Genomic DNA, 21,187 nt, shown 5'->3' with positions numbered 1-21,187 from the left:
GTCTACCCAGTGCAAAGAGGAAACATGCCAGCAGTCTGGGGAGTGGTGTCAAACTGGCTATGCCCACCCAGTCGGCCACACCCTCCCAATCATCCATGCCCGCCTGGGCTTTCCCCCTCAACCACAGCCCTGATGCGGCCCTCAGTGAAATTGAGTTTGACACCCCTGCAGTAGGTTGATGATATAGACGTTAATCTGTAAATGCTGGTGCTCCTTTTCGATTTATCGGCTGATATGGCCAAAGCAGCAGTGAGATCCTACCTATTCTACTACCGTGTTTCTCATATAATAAGGCCGGGTCTTTTTTTTTTTTTTTGAGCCTCGAAAAAATGGCTAGGCTGTCTTTTCAGGGGTGACTTAATTCCCCCCCCCCTTGCATCTTTGGGTGGGAAGGTGGACGGCTTGGATGTTGACCTCGGCGTTTGGTGGGGCACTTCGTATCGGGGTCAATGCAGGCAGCACCATATCCGGGTGTGCAACAAAAGTACTTCCTAACGGCAAGCTCCCCCGCCATTTCCCCCCCATTTCGCATGTTTTAATATAGGCCTTAATTTGGGGGGAGGGGCTTAATTTCATTTCATGCCTATAAAACATGCTGGGACTTCCTATTGGGGGAGGCCGTATTGTTGGAGAGACAGGGTACCTGTTTGGTGATTGCGCGTGTTCAGCTTTCCCCACACCAGCTGAGGCCGGCAGCGCCAATCAGCCGAGAGGATAAAGAAGAGAAAAGCGCAGGGGCGGGTGACAGGGCCGATCCTGCGCTTTTCTCATCTTTCTCCTCTCAGTTGATCCTCGGAAGCTTTTTTTTTTTTACTACCGGTTCAGCTGAACCGGGCCAAACCAGTAGCATACCACCCATGGTATCCCCGCTGATGTTCTCCTTACTAAGGATCAGGCAGCCCGTCCTCCTGTGGGTCGTAGCTACCTGTGCGGAGATTCGCTAGGGCCACTTCTTTGCTTTCCGGTTTCAGGTGGAGCCACTGCTCTGTCTTGTCCAAGTAGTGCATGGCATAGACCGCGGGGGCCATCAACACCATGGTCTGTTCCGCACATCCGTGTGGCACCCGCAGCAGGGAGGAGAGGCCGTCAGGATCCAGAGAACTCTGAAGGGTGTCAGCAGGAACTGATCCTGTGGGAAGGCGAACAAACAGTTTACCTGATTGCGGTTCAGACCCTTGGCAACTGGCCCGCACTTATGACAGCTGCATATAAACAGAGGGATAGAGTCAAGATCATGTGAAGTGTTAATACCACTTTATAAGGCCTTGGTAAGGCCAGACTTGGGATATGGCATCCAGTTTTGGTCACCACACTGCAAAAAAAGACGTTGACTCTAGAAAGAGTGCAGAGAAGAGCAACCAAGATGATTAGGGGACTGGAGGCTAAAACATATGAAGAATGGTTGCTGGAACTGGGTATGTCTAGAAAAGAAGGACCAGGGGAGACATGGTAGCAGTCTTCCAATATCTCAGGGGCTGCCACAAAGAAGAGGGAGCCAAGCTATCCTCCAAAGCACCTGAGGGCAGGAGAAGAAGAAATAGATGGAAACTAATCAAGGAGAGAAGCAACTTAGAATTAAGGAGAAATTTCCTGACAGTGAGAACAATTAATCAGTGGAACAGCTTGCCTCCAGAAGTTGTGAATGCTCCAACACTGGAAGTTTTTAAAAAGATGTTGGATAAACCATTTATCTGAAGTGGTGTAGGGTTTCCTGCCCTTGGACTAGAAGGCCTCCAAGGTCCCTTCCAAGTCTGTTATTCTATTCTATTCTATTCTATTCTATTCTATTCTATTCTATTCTATTCTATTCTATTCTATTCTATTCTATTCTATTCTATTCCATTCCATTCCATTCCATTCCATTCCATTCCATTGACTCTGGGATCATGTGGTTGCCATTTGAAATCTTCCCAGCCGACTTCCGGCAAGCAAGGTCCACAGAAGAATCTGGATTCACTTAACAATTGTAGCAAAGAATGTCTTCATTGAGCATGGTCATGTAGTGACTCACTTTATGACCTTACCACTTAGCAATGGGCACTAATTGTGATCGTAAGCCGAGGACCAATGAAATCCTGACAAGTCCAATGGAAGCTTCTTCTTAGCTTCGCTCCTAAAACAGGATTGAACTGACAGGCGTATTAACTCAGGTGCCAGGGTGCAAAACGTCACCTCTTTTTCCCCAGATAATATTTATTTTTATTCCTCTATTCAATTGATTTCCAGCTCATTTCGCCGCAATAGGCAGTTCTGAGTCAGGAGAAGCTGGATCAGAGTCTGCTCAGTAAAAATAAGCAAAATACAGCGAAGCAGAACAATATATGTTAGCATCTAAAGAATATCTAAATGGCTACTTCAGACAATAACTCCATCAAAAGCTAAATCAGCTTTCTCCAATCTCATGTTCAACAGCAGGGTGGAATGATTCCTCCAATTATTCCCAAGCAAGTATGATCAACCAGTCAGCAAATAATGGAGAGACATAGGCCAACATTTTTGAAGAGCAACGAAACGATTAGGGCACTGGAGGCTAAAATATATGAAGAATGGTTGCAGGAATTGGGTATGTCTAATCTAGTGAAAAGGAGAAGTAGGGGGTGACATGATAGCTGTCAACCCTGAAGCCATTTTCTTTAGTACCTTTGGGGCTGCCACAGCAGAGCTGGGTAGAGTTGTGGGAATGGGAGGGGGGGGAAGTAGAGATAGCTGGGGATCTGTAGCCAAAACAAAGTTTTTTTTCCTCTGGGAACCAAGGACGTTCTCACCAGGTGTTAGGAAGGTGAAGACTGGGACCAACTGACACTGGACTGTGACCTGATTGGACCATGTGATAGACTCATGGAGAATGGAAAGAAAAAAAAAAGACTTTTAAAATGGGGGAAAACTGGGAATTTAGTCGGGTTTTTCACCAGGTGCGCCAATATGACACGTCCCATAAATCTGTACTTTGAGGAACGTGCCTATCTCAGGGTTTTGATTGTGTTGGGCAGGGATGGGATTCAACCCACACCGGTTCAGTGATTATGTTTTGCTCCGTGTGTGTGTAAAACAATCTTTAGCTGGGCCACCCGGACAGCTGAAAAGCGCTGCGTGAAGGTGCACAGTTTTTGAAAAGCCTTTTTTCCCCCCCTGCTTTTTCAATCAAAGCAGCTGAGGTTGAAAAAGCAGGAAATAAAGGACAGGTAAGAGCCCAGGCGGGCAGGTGGGCCAAACAGCGGCAAACACAGGACCAGTTCGGTGTCTCTGCTCTTCGGAGCTACCTGCTCTATAGAACCGGGCAGAACCGGTAGCATCCCACCCCTGGTGTTGGGTGTGTTACCTGGAATCCGGGCAATAGCGGTGTTCCAATATCTAAGGGGCTGCCACAAAGAAGAGGGGGGCAAACTATTATCCGAAACCCCCGAAGGCAGGACAAGATGCAATGGATGGAGACTAATCAAGGAGAGAAGCAATCTAAAACTAAGCAGTAATTTCCTATTATTTAGAACAGGGGTCTCAAACTCGCGGCCCGCGGGCCAGTTGCGGCCCGCAGGACGATATCCTGTGGCCCCCACCGTGATATGAAAGTATAATATTAGTGCGGCCCGCAGGGGGAATGGACCTCTGAAGGAAGTCCCGCCCACCGTTCCTCGTCATGGCTTTTTCTCCACCCTGAACTTTAACAAGTCCAAGGACAGGTCCAGACTTACTGATGATCATCTTCAAGCCATACTGAGGGTCTCAAGTGCCTCCTCTCTCAAGCCAAATGTGGCTCAGATATGTGAGAGGAAGCGTTGTCAAGTCTCTGGCAGCAAGGAGTAAGCTGGAGAAGCCATGTTCTGAGGAACTGTTCATGATCTACATTCAATGTTCCATTCATGTGTTCAGGACAGTTCATGTATTGGAGAAATCATTAACTGTTGATGACATTTGAGGATATTTTTTTAACGTTTTTTGTGGAATCCCTTATGCGGCCCAGCCTCACCCAGACTCTGCCTCCAGCGGCCCCCAGGTAAATTGAGTTTGAGACCCCTGATTTAGAATAATTAATCAGTGGAACAACTTGGCTTCAGAAGTTGTGGGTATTCCAACACTGGAGTTTTAAAGAAGAAATGTCTGAAATGGTATAAGGTTTCCTGCTTGGGGGTGGGGTTGGATTAGAAGACCTCCAAGGTCCCTTCCAGCTACGTTATACTATTTTTCTGCTTTTGGGGAAGCTTATCTGAAATTACACTACTGCAGCCCTAGAGTAGCGAATAGAAAGCTAAGCAGGCTTGGCATCAAAAACTTCAAATTTGCTCTTCACCTGTCAGACGGACACTCATCTTGAAGTCTCCATCAGGGATGGCGTTGGATGGCAATTCGCCTGAAATCTTCACAGACCTGGTTTGTTCATCTAATCCAAACAAAAGATGGTAAAAAAAAATTAACTCCATATTGCTCCAAGGAAGCATCTTCTAAAGCCCTCACAAATCGCTTAGAAATCGTGCCTCCGATAGCTTCCTTCCCCCCTCAGAAATACCGTCCTTCATTCAGACATGCCATATATTGGAAGAGGACCGCTCTGAGGAAATTTCTAGTGGTTAAGAGTAGTAGCTGTCTAACTTTTCATTTCTAGTCCACCAGCCTCTCCTCATAGCCAAATTAAAGAACAGTCAACTTGTTATTTAGCCAGTGGAAACTATGTACTATAAAAGCTCTGATTCCTGTCATTCCTTGTGTGTCCAAACATATTTGGCCAATAAAAAATTCTATTGTATTTTGTTCTATTCCGTTCTGTTCCATTCCATTTATTGCCCTATTCATTGTCCTATTCTATCCATTGTCCTCTTCTCTTAACTTCTCTATTCTGCTCTGCTCTGCTCTACTCTACTCTACTCTACTTTATTCTATTCTAATTACAGTATATTTAACTGGGTGAAATGGTGCTCCACAGGGTAAAGCATTTTGAACCAAGATATTTCAAATGGGCTAGTTTACAGAATGCATCCAAATTCTGGGATCTATGAATCTCTCGTGGGATTGAAATTTGGCAAATTTTATAAAACGTTTTATGATATAAAAACTACCATGGAAGCAGTGGTGGGATTCAATTTTTTTTTACTACCGGTTCTGTGGGCATGGCTTGGTGGGTGTGACTTGGTGGGCGTGGTTTGGTGGGAGTGGCAGTGGAAGGACACTGCAAAATCTCCATTCCCTCCCCAACCCACTAACCTGCTTTCCAGCTCTGTTCTCCTGTGCAGGGCAACCAAAGAAGACCCAGCCAATCAGCTGGGACTCAGGAGGTGGAGAATAGATGGGGGCAGGGCCAGTCAGAGGTGGGATTTGCCAGCTCTTCAAACTACTCAAAATTTCCATTACCGGTTCTCCAGAACTGGTCAGAACCTGCTGAATACCACCTCTGCATGGAAGGGTTTAGGACGTAATACAAAATGTCCTAAAGATTTCTTGTCCCGATGTTTGACTGTGCTAAACAGTTTAACATGGGCTATTTTTCAGGCAGATCCCTCTCTGAATGTTCAAGTGCTCATAATTTGGACACTTGATAATTGACTCATATTTATGACGGTTGCAGTGTGGCCAGGTCATGTGATCATCTTTTGTGACTCTCTGTCCCGCAAAGTCGATGGGGAAGCCAGATTTTCTTAACAATCATGTGACTAACTTAACAACTGTAGTGATTCATTTCACAACTGTGGCAAGAAAGTTCATAAAATGGGGCAAAACTCACTTAACAACTCTCTCACTTAGCATTGGAAATTTTGGACTCGATTGTGGTCGTAAGTCAAGGACTACCTGCATTGGACAGGACTCAAGTGCTATTCTAAGAGTAGTAAACTGCTTGTGGGCCTGTTCCCTGAAGTAGTAAATATTTTTTTTTTTTACCTCAGACACAATGTCTTACCTTTGCTATCAAGAGGAATGGTATATTCTTCTATACTGACGGCACCCTCTTTCTGAAAAGGGAGAAGAAATGAAACAGCTGTGGTTAAGCATCAGGTTCTCTCTCTTTTTTTGTAATAGCATTTTTATTAAGAATTATAATTACAGTAATAAAAACACATCGATCAAATTTAAAAAAATCTTAAAAGGATAAAAAGACGAAGGAGAAGGTGCAGAAAGGAAAGAAACCAAGGAAAACGAGAAAGAGAAAAGAAAGGAAAAATAATAAAGAAAAAGAAAAGAATTTTATGAAGAAGTGAATCTATAAAGAAGCAAACTTGAGCTTGAACATTCTTCTCCTTTCATTGCAATCTTTGGTTCCTTCTATTTCCCTTTCAGTTCCAATTTTTACTGTGGCATGATTATGTAGCTATTATTATCAAGTGATAAAAGAGGAATGGTATTTGTGAACCAAGTGGCTGCGGTAAATCTAGGCACAACTAGCAAATGTGGTTATCTGTCTGGAGAATGTTGCATAAAAGCTGCAGGATATTTGCATCTCCTCGTCTCTAATCCAGAATTTTTTTTTGGATAATGTGGATTTTTTTTTTTCAATTTAGCAGGATTTGCAAAGCCTTTGTCATTTGAAATTGCTATGTTTAGCTACTATTAAGAGTGAAATAAACCAGGATTTCCCGGCCATTTCTGATCCTCCTTCTCCAACTCTGGCAATATACCATGCAGCACTCCATTCAAAAGACAAGTTTAACCTCGGCTTGGAAAAGACTCGATGATGATGATGATGATGATGATGGAGGAGGAGGAGGAGGAGGAGGAGGAGGAGGAGGAGGAGGAGGAGGAGGAGGAGGAGGAGGAGGAGGAGGAGGAGGAGGAGAAGAAGAAGAAGAAGAAGAAGAAGAAGAAGAAGAAGAAGAAGAAGAAGAAGAAGAAGAAGAAGAAGAAGAAGAAGAAGAAGAAGAAGAAGAAGAAGAAGAAGAAGAAGAAGAAGAAGAAGAAGTTGTTATCAATTCAGTTGTGTCTGTATCTTGGCAATTCTATGAGCCACGTCTCTCCACATCTTCTGATCTTGCACTGCTTCTTCTAATTGTTTTATTCTCTAGCTGGTGTCAGCTTTGATGGTGTCCAGCCACCGTGTTCTTTGGCGGCCTGGCTTCCTTTTTTCCTTTTACTGCTAACTCTTCCTAACATAATTGTTTTCTCCGGTAAATTTCCCCGCGTGACATGGACAAAATAAATGCAGTTTTGTGATTTTGGAAGATTTGTTATCCTGACCTAACTCCATTTTGCATCTGGAGCAAGATTATGGAGCACTTATTTTTATTTTATTTTATTTGTGAATCGCTTACAAGATAATACGTATAAGTATAAACATGAGTAAGAATACAGGAAATAGGTACGAATAAGTGGGGACAATAGGACAGGGATGGGAGGCACGAATGGTGCACTTATGCACGCCCCTTACAGACCTCTTAGGAATGGGGTGAGGTCAATAGTGGATAGTTTGAGGTTAAAGGAGTGGGGTGGGGTTAGAGGATGTAACAACAGAGTCAGGTAGTGCATTCCAGGCATTGACGACTCTTGTTGCTGAAGTCGTACTTTCTGCAATCAAGTTTGGAGCGGTTTACATTGAGTTTGTATCTGTTGTGCGCTCTTGTATTGTTGCGGTTGAAGCTGAAGTAGTCATTGTCTGGCAGGACTTGTTACACTGTTACACTGTGTGCTACAATCGAAGCGACTTACCTCGACCCGTAATTTCTTGGAAACCTTGTCCCCTATCCCCCATTCGCCAACCGCCACAATAGTGATGGGGATGTCATTCGCCCCCATGGGAACCAGAACGAAGGGCACGGGAATTGCGGAGTTCCCCGGCACCTCCACCTTCCGCTTCCGTGCTGGCCCAAGTGTGGCTGGGGAACAGATGCCTTCAGCAGGCTCCAGATATACTGAAACCTACGTCAAAAAAAATGAGAAACAAGATCTGTTCAAATATCAAAATGTCTTTCCCAAGATCAACCAAGCAGCTGCCCTGATATGAGATAGTGACTCATACATTTCTGCTTGTCCTTATTTTCCTAAATTACAGGGTGCCTTGACTTACGACCACAACTGGCACAGGAACTTTCATTGCTAAACAAGTTGGTGTCTTTAAGAGAGCTCTGCTTGGTTTTACAACGTGTTTTGCTGTGGCTGTTTAAGAAATCACTGTGGTTTTTAAAGCAAATCCGGTTTGCCACGTTGACTTCGCTGGCTGTAAGCCGGTTGAGGAAGTTGCATCGTAATATTAATCTGCAATATTTTTTTCACACTGTTGCGTGGATTTGCACATCACTTACGCTGAATGGATCAGGCTGGTAGTTATATAACACTGGACGAAGCTCTATCTGTTCAAACTGTTTCACGGAGTATGGCAGCCGAAGAGAAATGTGGAATTCTTGGAAGACTGTAACTTTGAATGGTTCTGAAACGCAAATCCCTAAAAACACAAGAAGAACTGAGCATTAGCAAAGAGAAACAGCCGGATAATAACGGAACTCCGTTGCTAAACAAACAAATTAAAAAAAAAAAGAAAAAGAAATAAGCAAGGAAGAAATCAACAATGTTTACCTTTCGCAGAAGACATGCTAACCGCCTGGATCTCCCACGTGGTAATGGAATCGGGAAGATGAAATGCTTCCCTGAAAAACACCAAGAATAAATTTTCTTCGTCTTTCTGTATAACAGACGTTTCCACCAAGGCCATGAAACTCTTCCAAATCTTTCATGCAGCTACTGGTGGTCCTAAGACTCTCCACCCTTGTATTAAGCCCTCATCCCAGCCCTCCAAGACCTGTTTAATAGGTAGTCCACGACTTACAAGCACAATTGAGCCCAAAATTTCTCTTGCTAAGCAAGACTGATGTTAGATGAGTTTTGCCCCATTTTAGGACCTTTTGTGATGACCTGGGGCATGGCACCAAGGCAACATAGTCAGATAATCAGTAGGAGTCCCTTTATTAGTTCCAACTTTGCCCCCAATGTCCTAGCTACCTTCTGGCTGGAGAAAAACTCTTCCAGGAACAGCCTTTGGCTGCAGAGAATCAAGTCCAAACCATGGTCAACAAAAACTGTAACTACAAGTCCAAACAAGGCAAAATGAGGTAATTAGTCCAGCAAGGCAGGAGAAAGAATTCCATATGTGAAGGCATGGCAATAACTCAACACAGTTGGGAGGATGCCAGGAACACAGATAACCAAAGTATATACAAGATCAAGTCACGTTTGCTCCCAGCCGATGACGCACTCAGCATGCATCTCTTAAACCCTCTTTCCAGCTGATGAAGGGAATCAGGGCCCTTTCCTCCCCCGTAAGCCATGCAACCCACGTTGCTCTCTTCTCCGTTCCTCCCTGCGTGTCCTAGGATGAAGAGTGGGTGGGCCTGGGTCTTCCTCCCCCTCTCCCTGCTCTGCCCAGCCGGACTTTGCCCTTCCCCAGTTTCCTCCACAGCCAACGGAGCCGCACTCCCACTCCCTGTCAGCTGTCTGTCTTCCTCCTCAGATTCAGACTATGACAGGGGCATGACACCTTTCTTGCCACAGCTATTAAGTGAATCATAGCAGTTGTTAAGTTAGTAACACCGTTGTTAAATGAATGTGGTTTCCCCATTGATTCTGCTTGTCAGAAGATGGCAAAAGGTGATCGCGTGACTTGGGACACTGCAACCATCATAAATATGAGTCAGTTCTGAATTTTGATCACATGACCCTGGGGATGCCGCCATGGTTGTGTGAAAAACAGTCATGTCCCTTTTTTCAGTATCGTTGTAACTTTGAATGTTCACTAAATGAACAGTTGTAAGTTGAGGACTACCTGTATGTACTGTAGTATAATTACACAGGCAAATATTTGGGCTCAGCGCCTGGTTCCAGCTTCCCTGGAGCCCAATATCTGACACGGATGAAATGTTTATTCTATCACAAGAAAAGAAGCATGACTTTTAAATGGGTTTTTGTTCTACTCACGTGAGGCTTTGTTCCACAAAGAAGGTTTGCCAGAGCCAGCTCTCAGGGAAAAATCTTCGCAGGGTGATAACATCGTCATCCAAAAAATCTTCGTCGTCTTCATCATCGACTATGTAGAAAGAGAAAGTCACTAACGAAAGATGACAATTTGCTCTTTTCCGAAAAAAACTTAGAGCAGAGTTCTCCAACCGCGGCAACTTTAAGACTTGCAGACTTCAGCAGGAGAACCGGTAGCGGAAACTTTGAGTAGTTTGGAAAACCTGCAAATACCACTTCTGACTGGCCCCGCCCCATCTATTCTCGCCTCCCAAGTCCCAGCTAATTGGCTGGGTCTTCTTTTGTTGCCCTGCACAGGAGAATGGAGCTGGAAAGCAGGTTAGTGGGGTGGGGTGGGAATGGGGATTTTACAGTATCTTTCCCAGAGGTGGTATTCAGCAGGTTCTGAACAGTTCTAGAGAACCGGTAGCGGAAATTTTGAGTAGTTCGGAGAACTGGCAAATATCACCTCTGATTGGAGACTTTATGAAATCCTTCCCCTGCCACGCCCAGAGAACCAGTAATAAAAACAATTTGAATCCCACCACTGCTTCAACTCCCAGAATTCCTTAGCCAGCCATGGAATTCTGGGAGTTGAAGTCCACAAATCTTAAAGTTGCCGAGGTTGGAGATCCCCTGCCTTAGAAGAAATGGCACTGAGGCCTCTTAACTTCAGGTGTTTTAACAGTCGCTGCGGTGTCCCTGGTATTTCATTGTTTTATCAACTGTTTTTTTATTGTTCTGGTTTTTATCCTACATTTATTGTGAGGATTATTGTTAATGAACTGGGTAACAGTCTCTCTATATGTTGATCTTTTTTTTTAATGTCAAGATTTTTAGGACCGAATCCCAAGTATCTGTCTCAAGAGCCTGACAGGAATCTTTCATCCCAGTCAAGGATGAACATTTGACAGATGGCTAACCCATGGATCTGGCCTCAGATAACAGATAATCAGAGTTGGAAGGGACCTTATAGGTCATCTAGTCCCACCCTTCACCCAAGCGGGAGACCCTACACCATTTCTGACAAATGGCAGTCCAATCTCTTCTTGAAGGTCTCAAGTGATGGCGCTCCCACAACTTCCGAGGGCAAGCTGTTCCATTGGCCTCTATCAAAATGTATCTCCGTTCCTCTGGTCCAGCCTGTGCCACATTATGGAGAATGATCTGGCAGATACAGATAGTCCTCGACTTAGAACAGTTCCTTTAGCGACCATTCAAAGTTACAATGTAAAAAGTAACTTATGACCGTTTTGCAGAGTTACAACCTTTGTAGCATCCGCCATGATCATGTGATCAAAATTCAGATGCTTGGCAACTGGTTCATACTTATGACCATTGATGTGTCCTAAGTTCACGTGACACCCCCCCCCCCTTTTGAGACCTTCTAACGAGCAAAGTCAGTGAGGAAGCCAGATTCACTTCCCAACCAGGTTACTCACTTAACAGCTGCAGTGATTCACTTAACAACGGTGGGAAGAAAATTCGTGAAGTAGGGCAAAACTCCTTTAAAACGGTGACACTTAGCAAAACAGAAACAGTGGCCGTAAGTTGAGAACTATCTGTATACACTACAGACTCTGAAATGCCATATGGACCGAAAGAATTACTTATACACAACCTAAGTTGAAATTGTAAATCAAAGACTACCCATATATGCTTTATAGGGGTGTTAGCATATTTTAGTTTGGCAAGATTCTGTCCAGTGGTAGGATTCAATTTTTTTTACCACCGGTTCTGTGGGTGTGGCTTGGTGGGCGTGGCTTGGTGGGCGTGGCAGGGGAAGGATACTGTAAAATCTCTATTCCCACCCTACTCCTGGGGGAAGGTTACTGTAAAATCCCCATTTCCCTCCCCACCCCACTAACCTGCTTTCCAGCTCCTTTCTCCTATGCAGGGCAACAAAAGGAGACCCAGCCAATCAGCTGGGACTCGGGAGGCAGAGAATAGATGGGGGTGGGGCCAGAAAGAGGTGGTATTTGCCAGTTCTCCGATCTACTCAAAATTTCCGCTACCCGGTTCTCCAGAACTGGTCAGAACCTACTCAATACCACCTCTGATTCTTCCTATGGGTGAGGAACAATAAATAAATCTGCTGTTAAGAATGACAAGGTTTCTTTCTTGGGTTTTGGAGTCTGACAGAAAGATATTATGGCCGCTGTGAGGAAGAATTGCTGAAGCTGGAACTCTTTATAAAACACGTTTTGGGGGCCGACAGGAATTGATGTTCAAACATCCGGATTGCCTTTCCTCATCTAACCTTTCTCTTTTCCTATTCAGCTGGCTCAGGGTTACCATACTCACCCCTTGCAAGACCATGGGACCCCCAGGATTGGCGACGTAATTTGGCAGCATGACGGCAACAGTCAAGGAAGACTTCACGACACCCTGTGTTCTGAATCCTTTTGGCACGTTCCTCGCATGACCGGGCATTGCGAAGCAGCACAATGCCACCTTTGCAGCATTTAATCTGATTAGGTGTATGGTATTTGGCAACTGCAGAAGAGGGGGAGAAGAAGATAAAATATTGGTGGATATAAAATGCAGAAACAAAAGAGATAAAGGTAAAGGTAAACCAATATTTCACATTCCCTTCTTAGAATTCCGATTAGTCTAGCTCAGCAGTTTCCAAATTTTTTCTTTCTGATATTATCTGGCCTGCATTTTTCAACTTTTGCAACTTTAAGGTAGGCGGACTTTTAACTCCCAGAATTCAGCAGCTTGACACTGGTGTGTAACACAGCTAGAAACAAAGCTGGCTTAAGAAATCTGGTTTTTTTGTTTGATGAGGGGAAAAATCTGTTGTTCTAAGTTCCTTGACTCTCAATTGGACTTCCCAGTTTCTCTGCTTCTTCAGAAGCAATTCAGACACAGAAGAAAACAAACAAAATACCCTTACATTTTTTACAATTTTCCCACCACAGTCTACACCAGGGCTGTCAAATTTTGGGTCCATGGGCCGGATGCGTCATGTCCTGGCCATGCCCATTCCTGGTTTAGCAAAGGGTGGAAAGTCCCGATACATCATGTGATGCCACTGTGACAACGCGAGTTTGACACCCCTTGTCTACGCCAGTGTTTCTTAACCGGGCAACTTGAAGATGTGTGGACTTCAACTCCCAGAATTCCCCTAGCTGGCTAAGGAATTCTGGGAGTTGAAGTCCACCCATCTTAAGATTCCAATGCTTGAGAAACCCACTGTATCGGATCATCGTTCAGCTTTTGAGGAGGACTACATAACCCAAAGGTTGGCAACATAAAGCTTTCCGATATTTAGACATGCGCCTGTCTTGCATAGATGGTATCTGCAGGATCCCCAAATCATTCATACATTTCTAGATTCAATCAATCGTTTGTATGTATGTATTGCATTAAATCCACTCAAAATGGCCGACATTCTGCGAGATGATTAAAATCTCACGAGATTTCAGTAGTCAAGATGTGGGGCAAGCAAGTTGAGTGGCCATGAGATTTAGAAGACCCCAAATTCAGGAGATTCGAAACACAAACCCTTGGGAACGACTCTGAAGATACGAAGGACAAGCCCACTCTGATCACTTTGTCCCTCTAGCTATTACTAAACACAGATAGTCCTTGATCTTACAACCATTCATTTAGTGGCCATTCTAAGTTACAATGATACTGACAAAAATGACTTATGACCAGTTTTCATGCTTACAACCCGGGGTGGGATACAAATATTTTTACTACTGGGTTCTGTGGGCGTGGCTAGGCGGGCGTGGCCATGTGACTGGGTGGGTGGAGCTTTTTGCAGCCCCCCCACCCAGCTTTACTTAACGACCTCAAGATTCACTGAATAATTGCAGTGATTTGTTTAACAATTGTAGCAAAAATGTTGTAAAATGGAGCAAAACAACTGATTTGCTTAGCAATGGAAATTTGGGGCTCAGTTGTGATCATCAAGTCCTTTCTTACCGCTACTGATTTAAAAAAAATCATGCCACTGTTTTAACTTTGTTTTCTTAATAACTTTGCGGTATTTTGTTGGTGGCGGGAAGAAACACAAAACAGATGGCTGGAAAATAAATTACTGGTAGTCCTCATTTATCGACAATAATTGGGACTGGCAACTCCAGTCATAAAATGCAATATCATATGTTGCACTGACTTAAGCCAGCAGTTCCAGGTGCCGTTGTTAGCACAATGTCGCCTGATAGACATTGGTGACTTCCTACTAGCTTCCTCACTGACTTTACGTATTGGAAGCTGGCAATGAAGATTGCAAATTACGATTGTGTGACTGTAGGACATTGTGACTGTCATAATTGCAAATCAGTTGCCAAGCACCCGAATCGTGGTCAAATGACCGGAGGGAATGCTGCGACAGCCATAACAACGAGGACCGGTTGTAACTCTCCTCATTCAGCACTGTTGTAACTTTGAATAGTCTCTGAATGAATGGGTGTTAAATGAAGACTACCTCTAGGCGTTAAATATGAGCCTTTGGTGGCGCAATGGTTAAAGTGTGGTATTGCAGGCAAAACTCTGCCCACTGCCTGCAGTTTGATCCTGATGATGGGGCTCAGAGTTGACTCAGCCTTCTGAGATCAGTAAAAGGAAGAGCCAGATTGTTGGGGGCAATATGCAAATAATGCTTCTGTATCAGTGGTCCCCAACTTTGGTCTGGCCGCGGGGGAGGGGCATTTCTGCAAGTGGTGCACCTGCACATGCTCTCTACTTGCGCGAATGGAGCTTCACGCGCAAGCAGAGGGCGCTTGCGCTCACACGCAAAGCTTCGCTCGGGCTCACAACAGTCACTTGCACTTGTGTGCAAAGCTCCACTCACGTGAGCGGGAGGCGCTTGAGCGGAAGGCGCTTGTGCTCACACACGAAGCTCCATTTGCGCGAATGGAACTTTGCGTGTGAGTGCAAGCCCCTTCCACTTCACGCACAAACTTGCCTACCTGTTTCGAACAGGCCATAGCCCATTAAGGTTGGGGACCCCTGTTCAAAATTGTAAACCACCCAGAGAGTGCTGTAAAGCACTAGGGGGCGGCATATAAGCCTAAATGCCATTTTATTTTTTATTTTATTTATTTTATTTTTTTTATTATGTTTTGAAAATTCATACTGTTGCCTACTCACACATGGCAACTCAAGGAGGCTTACATGGATAGAAAAACTATATAAAAGATATGGATATAAAAACTATATCAAAGAAATAAAAAAAATTAAAAAAAACAAATTAGTAAAATAATAACTCCCCTTCCCCCACCGCAGCAACAACACACATTTATAAAAACCCTTCAACGGGCTCCATCCCGCTCTGGGTTCCTCAGGCCTATTGCTATTCTGGCTGTCCCCAGTAATGTTCTTTGCTTAAATCGGAGCAACTGTATTCCTACCCTGTTTCTCCAACAATATGGCCTCCCCCAATAGGAAGTCCCAGCATGTTTTATAGGCATGAAATGAAATTAAGCCCCTCCCCCCCAAATTAAGGCCTATATTAAAACATACGAAATGGGGGGGAATGGTGGGGGGGGCTTGCCATTAGGAAGTACTTTGGTTGCACACCTGGATATGGTGCTGCCTGCGTTGACCCCGATATGAAGTGCCCCACCAATGACAAGGTCAACATCCAAGCCATGGCTGCCCGCCCGCCCGAAGATGCAAGGGGGGAATTAAGTCACCCCTGAAAGATGGCCTAGCTATTTTTGGAGGGTCAAAAAAAAAAAAGACCCGGCCTTATTATATGAAACACGGTAGAATCACAATGAAGAACCTCCTTATCATTTCATCTCCCAGCACTCACTCTTCTTCTCCATCTCAAGTTGAAACGGCAGGGAACGCTTTTTCCGGGAAGCATTTTCTTCACATCCGTGCGCTGTGGAAATGAAAAGGGGAAGATGAACGGAAACTCCAAAAAAAAAAATTAAAATAAATCCCACTAAAACAGTATTAAAAGGGATGATTCCTGACGGAAAAAGGAGAGCTGTGGTTTTTAAGAAACGGAAGAACAAAATAAATATTTGTCGGATAGTAAAGCAAGTGACTCAGCGCCAAATGAATGCCCAGGCTATTAGAAAATGGTCAAAATCTGTGAGATTCGGTTGAAATTTCAGACGAGGGAACAAATCTGAGGGGGGCGGGGAAGCATTCTCCTGCAAGATTTTGACAGTTTTAATCTCACCTCCTTTTGAGATGACCAAGAAGGTTATTTCATATCTTTCCCTCACAGCTTTGCAATTCATAATGCGCATTTTCTTTATGAATATGACAGGGGTGGGGTGCAAATATTTTTACTACTGGTTCTGTGGGCGTGGCTAAGTGGGCGTGGCCATGTGACTGGGTGGGCATGGCTTCTTTTTTTATGCAGCATCTTCCCTTGCTCCGTTTTTTTGGGCCTCCTGGGCCTCAGGAAAACCTCCTGGGTGAAGCATTAAGACAGCAAGGGGGATCACGGCAGTTGATCATTGGAAAAGCTGATAGTCAGGAGGGGGGGAAAAAAAGAAATACCAGTTCAGCCGAACCAGTGGCTGTTTCTTTTACTACCGCTTTGGCCAAATGGTAGCCTTTTTTTTACTACCGGTTCGCCCGAACCAGGCTGAACCGTTAGAATCCTACCACTGTACTATGAGGATAGAAACCGCTGACAATTGCCTCAATGCCTTTATTTTTCTTCAAGACTGGTTACTCACCCTTCCGGAGGACGCTTTGCTGTCCACCAGCACGAATGGAGAGAAGCATCGGCGAAGATACCCAGTGAATCTTTCCCGCTGCCAGCGGTGCAGCCAAGATCATAACTTTTCATGGCCTCAGAAACCTGATTTTAAGAGGGAAAATAAATACGTCTGTGTGGAAAGATGATAAGGCCAGGAAGTGAGGGAGATCAGAGAAAAAGAGAGACTGCTTCTATCGATATGTGGATGTTTCACTGGACCGGTGTTCCTCAGCGTTGGCAACTTTAAGATGTGTGGACTATAACTCCCAGAATTCCCTAGCCAGGTTAGCTGAAACTAGAAGAGGTGCAAACATAACCAGCAAAGATTTCCCATCTGGAAATTTTTCCTTAGTTCTAGGTTGGATCTCTGCTTAATAAACTTCCATCTATTACTCCAAACCTCCTCATCTTCCACAAGAGCTTTAAAATTTGCCACTGCCAGTTGGCTTGGGGCTCCAGTGGAGGTGGTCTTACACAGGGGTGGGATTCTAGTGGTATAACAGCCGATTCGGTGATCGTGCACTCCGCATTTCAAACAGCTCTAATACTTACCTTTCTCAGCAGTCCCTGTGAAGGAAACAGCTGAGGCGCGGCAAAACATTCCCACGTGAATCAGCTGTGCTCCAAACAAAGGAAGTAAGGGACAGGAAAGAGCAGGGGCAGGCAGGCGGGCGGGCCCACATGCTCGCAGCGAACTGGTTTGGAAACGGCTGATCTTTGAAGGAAGGAGTTCACCTGAACCGATCCGAACCAGTAGAATCCCCCCCCCCCCGTCTTATATTGGGGATAGTTGACAGACTAATAATAGTTCCTACCTCACCCCCCTTTTCATTTTAGGGTCTCCTGCTTGGGCAGGGGGGTGGTTGGACTAGATGACCTACAAGGTCCCTTCCAACTCTGTTAATCTGTAAATCTTATTCCCTCCTTATCTTTTGATTAGGTTTATGGACAGGTAGTTCTCGACTTTCAACCACAATGGAGCCCCAAATCTCTTCTGCTAAGTGAAACAGTTGCTAAGTGAGTTTGGCCTTATTTTACAACCTTTTGTTGCCACAGTTGTTAAGTGAATCACTACAACTCTTAAATTAGTGACACGGTTGTTAAGCGAATCTGGCTTCCTCATTGACTTGGCTTGTCGAAAGGTCGCAAAGGGTGATCACATGACCCGGGTACCCTGCATCCATCATAAGCATGAGTCAGTCGCCAAGAGTCTGAACGAGCCATGGTAAGTTTGAGCGGTCGCTAAACGAACTGTTGTAAGTTGAGGACTACCTGTATTTTATCTGTTTCCTGAGATCGTTTCTCTTGTGTACAGGTTTTATCTTTTTAATAGTGTAATACTGCCCAGAGTTACCTTGGGGTGAGACGGGCAGTAAATAAATATAAAGAATGAATGAATAAATATAAATATAAAAATAAACATAAAAATAAACATATATATATATAATTTTATTTCTCGCCCTTCCCTCAGGTGTCTAAATGTGCCCATCAAATTCCCAACCACATTACACAAGGAATCATGTTTCCCAAATGCCCAAGAAGAGAGGCTGAAGCAGAAGGCACCATACCTTGCCTTGCGTGAGTCGATTCTTCCCATTGAGGGCATAAACGGCAGCATCCGTGGCAGAGAGAGAGACGAAGGATTTGGCATCCGTGTTTATGGTGAGTGACAGGCGTGACTGTGGCTGCAGGTGGTCTATGTTTGAGGAGGAGCGGATCTCCAGCTGAAGGTTGGAAAGACAGAAGGAGGGAGAAGTAGGACAGTTAAACCCCAACTTCTTCCTTGATCTCCAGATGGGAGAGGTGACATGAATTACCTGAGAATTCCAGAAGCGTTCTCCAAAATATTGGGAAAGTAATGGGTAGGTCTTCCCTTATTTTTCCTTCCTTGCTCTCTTCCCATCTTTTTCTCTGTCTTTCCTCTTTCCCTTTCTCCTTTCCTGTCCCTTCTTGCATGCTCGAATGCAAAAGGGGAAGCATTTCTCCTTTTGTTTTGATAGCCCTCTGCTAGCAAAAACAGAGTTTTGGGGGGCCCTCCGTGCCTCATTTTTGGCCACAACGGCCTCCTGCAACTTTCTGCCAGTGAAAATGGAGCATAGAGGAGACTTACATGCACCCCCGCCCCCGAACTCCATTTTCGCTGGCAGAGGCCGCGCGAGCCAGTCCTTTGCTTTTTCCCAGGCTGGCTCAGCGGGCCAGATCTAAGCACCCTGTGAGCCGAATCCGTCCCCCGGGCCTTGAGTTTGACACCCCTGCACTACACCAAAAACCAAGCCAAGCACCGAATGGAATGCGGGTATGTTCGCAGGGAGTGAAACAACTGACTATCTTTGAAAGAAATCACTGGCACGAAACGCTGGCGTGGATTCGGAAACACAAACCCCCCTCCTAAAGGCAACATACCTTCCCCTCGCAGCGGGAGACTACTTCCAACCATATGGAGTTAGAGACAATTTCATCCTCAAGGCGGTAAAAGGCCACCACACGAAACGTTGGCATCAGATTAGGTGTAATGGGAATAAGGACTGCTGTGAGTGTGCCACGCGGAACGCTGCTTACAGAGACGATGTCCCCTTTGCTCAAAACCTGCAGGAAAACGATCAAAACAGTGTTTAAACACAGAGGCAGACCTTCCAGAATTTATAACAACAACAACAACAATAACAACAATAACAATAATTCCATAACCCAGTACAGGTCAGTCCTCAACTTACAGCCACAACCGAGCCCCCGCATTTCCATTGCTGAGTGAGATCTTTGTTGAGTTTTGCCCCATTTGACAACTTTTCTCACTGCAGTCGTTAAGTGAATCACGGCCTTTATTAGATTAGTAACGTGGTTGTTCAGCGAATCTGGCTTCTCTGTCGACTTTGCTGGTCAGCAGGTCGCCAAAGGTACACGACCCAAGGATACCGCAACCGTTATACATAGAGGCTAGTTGCCAAGAGCCCAAATTTTCACCACATGACTATGAGGATTCTGTCGTAATCATAAGTGTGAACAATGGTCACTTTTTTCAGTGACGGTGTAACTTCAAGTGGTCACGAGATGAATGGTTGCGTCCCCAAACATGACAAAGTTTGAACTTCTGAAGTTCAAACTGCCCAAGGAGCTGCTGGTATACTGTAGTTCGACAGAGGAATTACTGAGTCTGTCATCTGCACCTCTATAACTGTCTGGTTTGGTTCTGCAACCCAACAGGACAGACATAGACTTCAGAGGATAATTAGAACTGCAGAAAAAACAATTACTACCCACCTGCCTTCAATTGAGGACCTGTATACTGCACAAGTCAAAAAGAGGGCTGTGAAAATATTTACAGACCTCATGAAAATATTTACAGACCCCTCACATCCGGACATAAAACTGTTTCAATTCCCTCAAAACGATGCTATAGAGCACTGCACACCAGAACAACTAGGCACAAGGGGAGTTTTTTTCCTGAACGCCATCACTCTGCTCAGTGGTGGGATTCAAGTTTTTTCACTACCGGTTCTGTGGGCGTGGCTTGGTGGGCGTAGCAGGGGAAGGATACTGTAAAATCTCCAGTCAGAGGTGGTATCTGCCGGTTCTCTGAACTACTCAAAATTTCCACTACTGGTTCTCTATGGAGTTTTCGGTCTAGGCTTCTCAGTTTCCCAATTGAAACTATGGTTAAATGTGTCCATGTGTTGCACAATTAAGGAGTTTTCATCACATCTTCAGACTGCTAATTGGAGTTCATGGATGCACTCTGCTAATCTTCTGCCCAGTTCTTCAAGCAAACACCCACCGACATTGACAGGACAAGCCACTTTTACATAAACAGAGAGAACCACCAGAGTCTCGTGAACATCTCCCACCAAACCTCCTGAAGGGACTCACTGTCATGCCCTTGTTGGAGTCTGATTCTAAGGGGGAGATTGAGCAGCTGACAGGGAATGGGAGTGTGGCTGTGGCTGTGGAAGAAACGGGGGAAGGGCATAGTTTGGCTGGGCATTCAGAGGAAGAGCCGGAGCCATCCCCTCTTCATCCTTAGGGCATGCAGGGAGGAACAGAGAAGGGAGCAACGTGGCTTATGGGAGAGAAAAAGGCCTGATCCCTTTCATTAGTTGCAGCTGGGAGAACAGGATATAAATGGGGCGTTTGCACGCACTCCTTGCTGGAAGCAAAGTGTCAGCCTTCAAGATTTGTTTCCTTTGCTTTGCATCTTTCGGCTGCCATAGTAATGGAGGGGAGGGGTGAAATAATTGTGGGAACTGAGCTGGAGGCTTTGAGAATAAACTGTATAACTTGTGGGGGGAAAGTTACTTGTTTATGCTTCTTTGCTGTGCTATGCGCAAGAGCAACTTTTTATCAAAATAGGGCAAGGTCAACGGCCATCAGATGTCTGCATCATTACCTGAAGATGCCCCACAACATTAGATGCAACTTTAATTGGACAGACAGTTTCAACTATTGTGGGTGGGAACGTTGCCATCACTTTGTATATGTGATTTTTGCGCTCAATTCCTCAGATTCATAATTCCTTTGATGCTACCATTTTATTTCCAGTAAAAGATATCTTTTCTCTAATTAACGGAATCTAAGTGTTTCTTTGTTGGATTT

The 21,187-nt window shown here is 44.8% G+C and overlaps 1 protein-coding gene and 1 long non-coding RNA gene across 2 annotated transcripts in view; one reads left to right on the top strand and one right to left on the bottom strand.

Moving 5' to 3' along the window:
• Positions 1-21,187, top strand: part of LOC148131653 (uncharacterized) — a 243,781-nt gene that overhangs the window by 107,619 nt on the left and 114,975 nt on the right. The window lies entirely within an intron of this gene.
• LOC113424936 (complement C4-B-like) overlaps positions 1-21,187 on the bottom strand; it is a 102,313-nt gene that overhangs the window by 40,590 nt on the left and 40,536 nt on the right. The window contains 13 exon segments of the mRNA XM_087952868.1: positions 926-1,129; positions 4,286-4,375; positions 5,885-5,936; positions 7,624-7,833; positions 8,217-8,356; positions 8,488-8,558; positions 9,883-9,991; positions 12,223-12,414; positions 15,692-15,763; positions 16,578-16,621; positions 16,623-16,702; positions 18,169-18,324; positions 19,004-19,186. Of these exon segments, the coding sequence (XP_087808994.1) occupies positions 926-1,129; positions 4,286-4,375; positions 5,885-5,936; positions 7,624-7,833; positions 8,217-8,356; positions 8,488-8,558; positions 9,883-9,991; positions 12,223-12,414; positions 15,692-15,763; positions 16,578-16,621; positions 16,623-16,702; positions 18,169-18,324; positions 19,004-19,186 (1,603 nt within the window).

The sequence above is a fragment of the Notechis scutatus genome, chromosome 2, assembly GCF_049901735.1.
Source record: "Notechis scutatus isolate UNSWTSFEM ecotype Mainland chromosome 2, rNotScu1.2, whole genome shotgun sequence".
In the NCBI taxonomy this organism is placed as follows: Eukaryota; Metazoa; Chordata; class Lepidosauria; order Squamata; family Elapidae; genus Notechis; species Notechis scutatus.
Note: the sequence above shows the minus strand (reverse complement) of the source record. Positions and strands in the feature narration are given on the sequence as shown.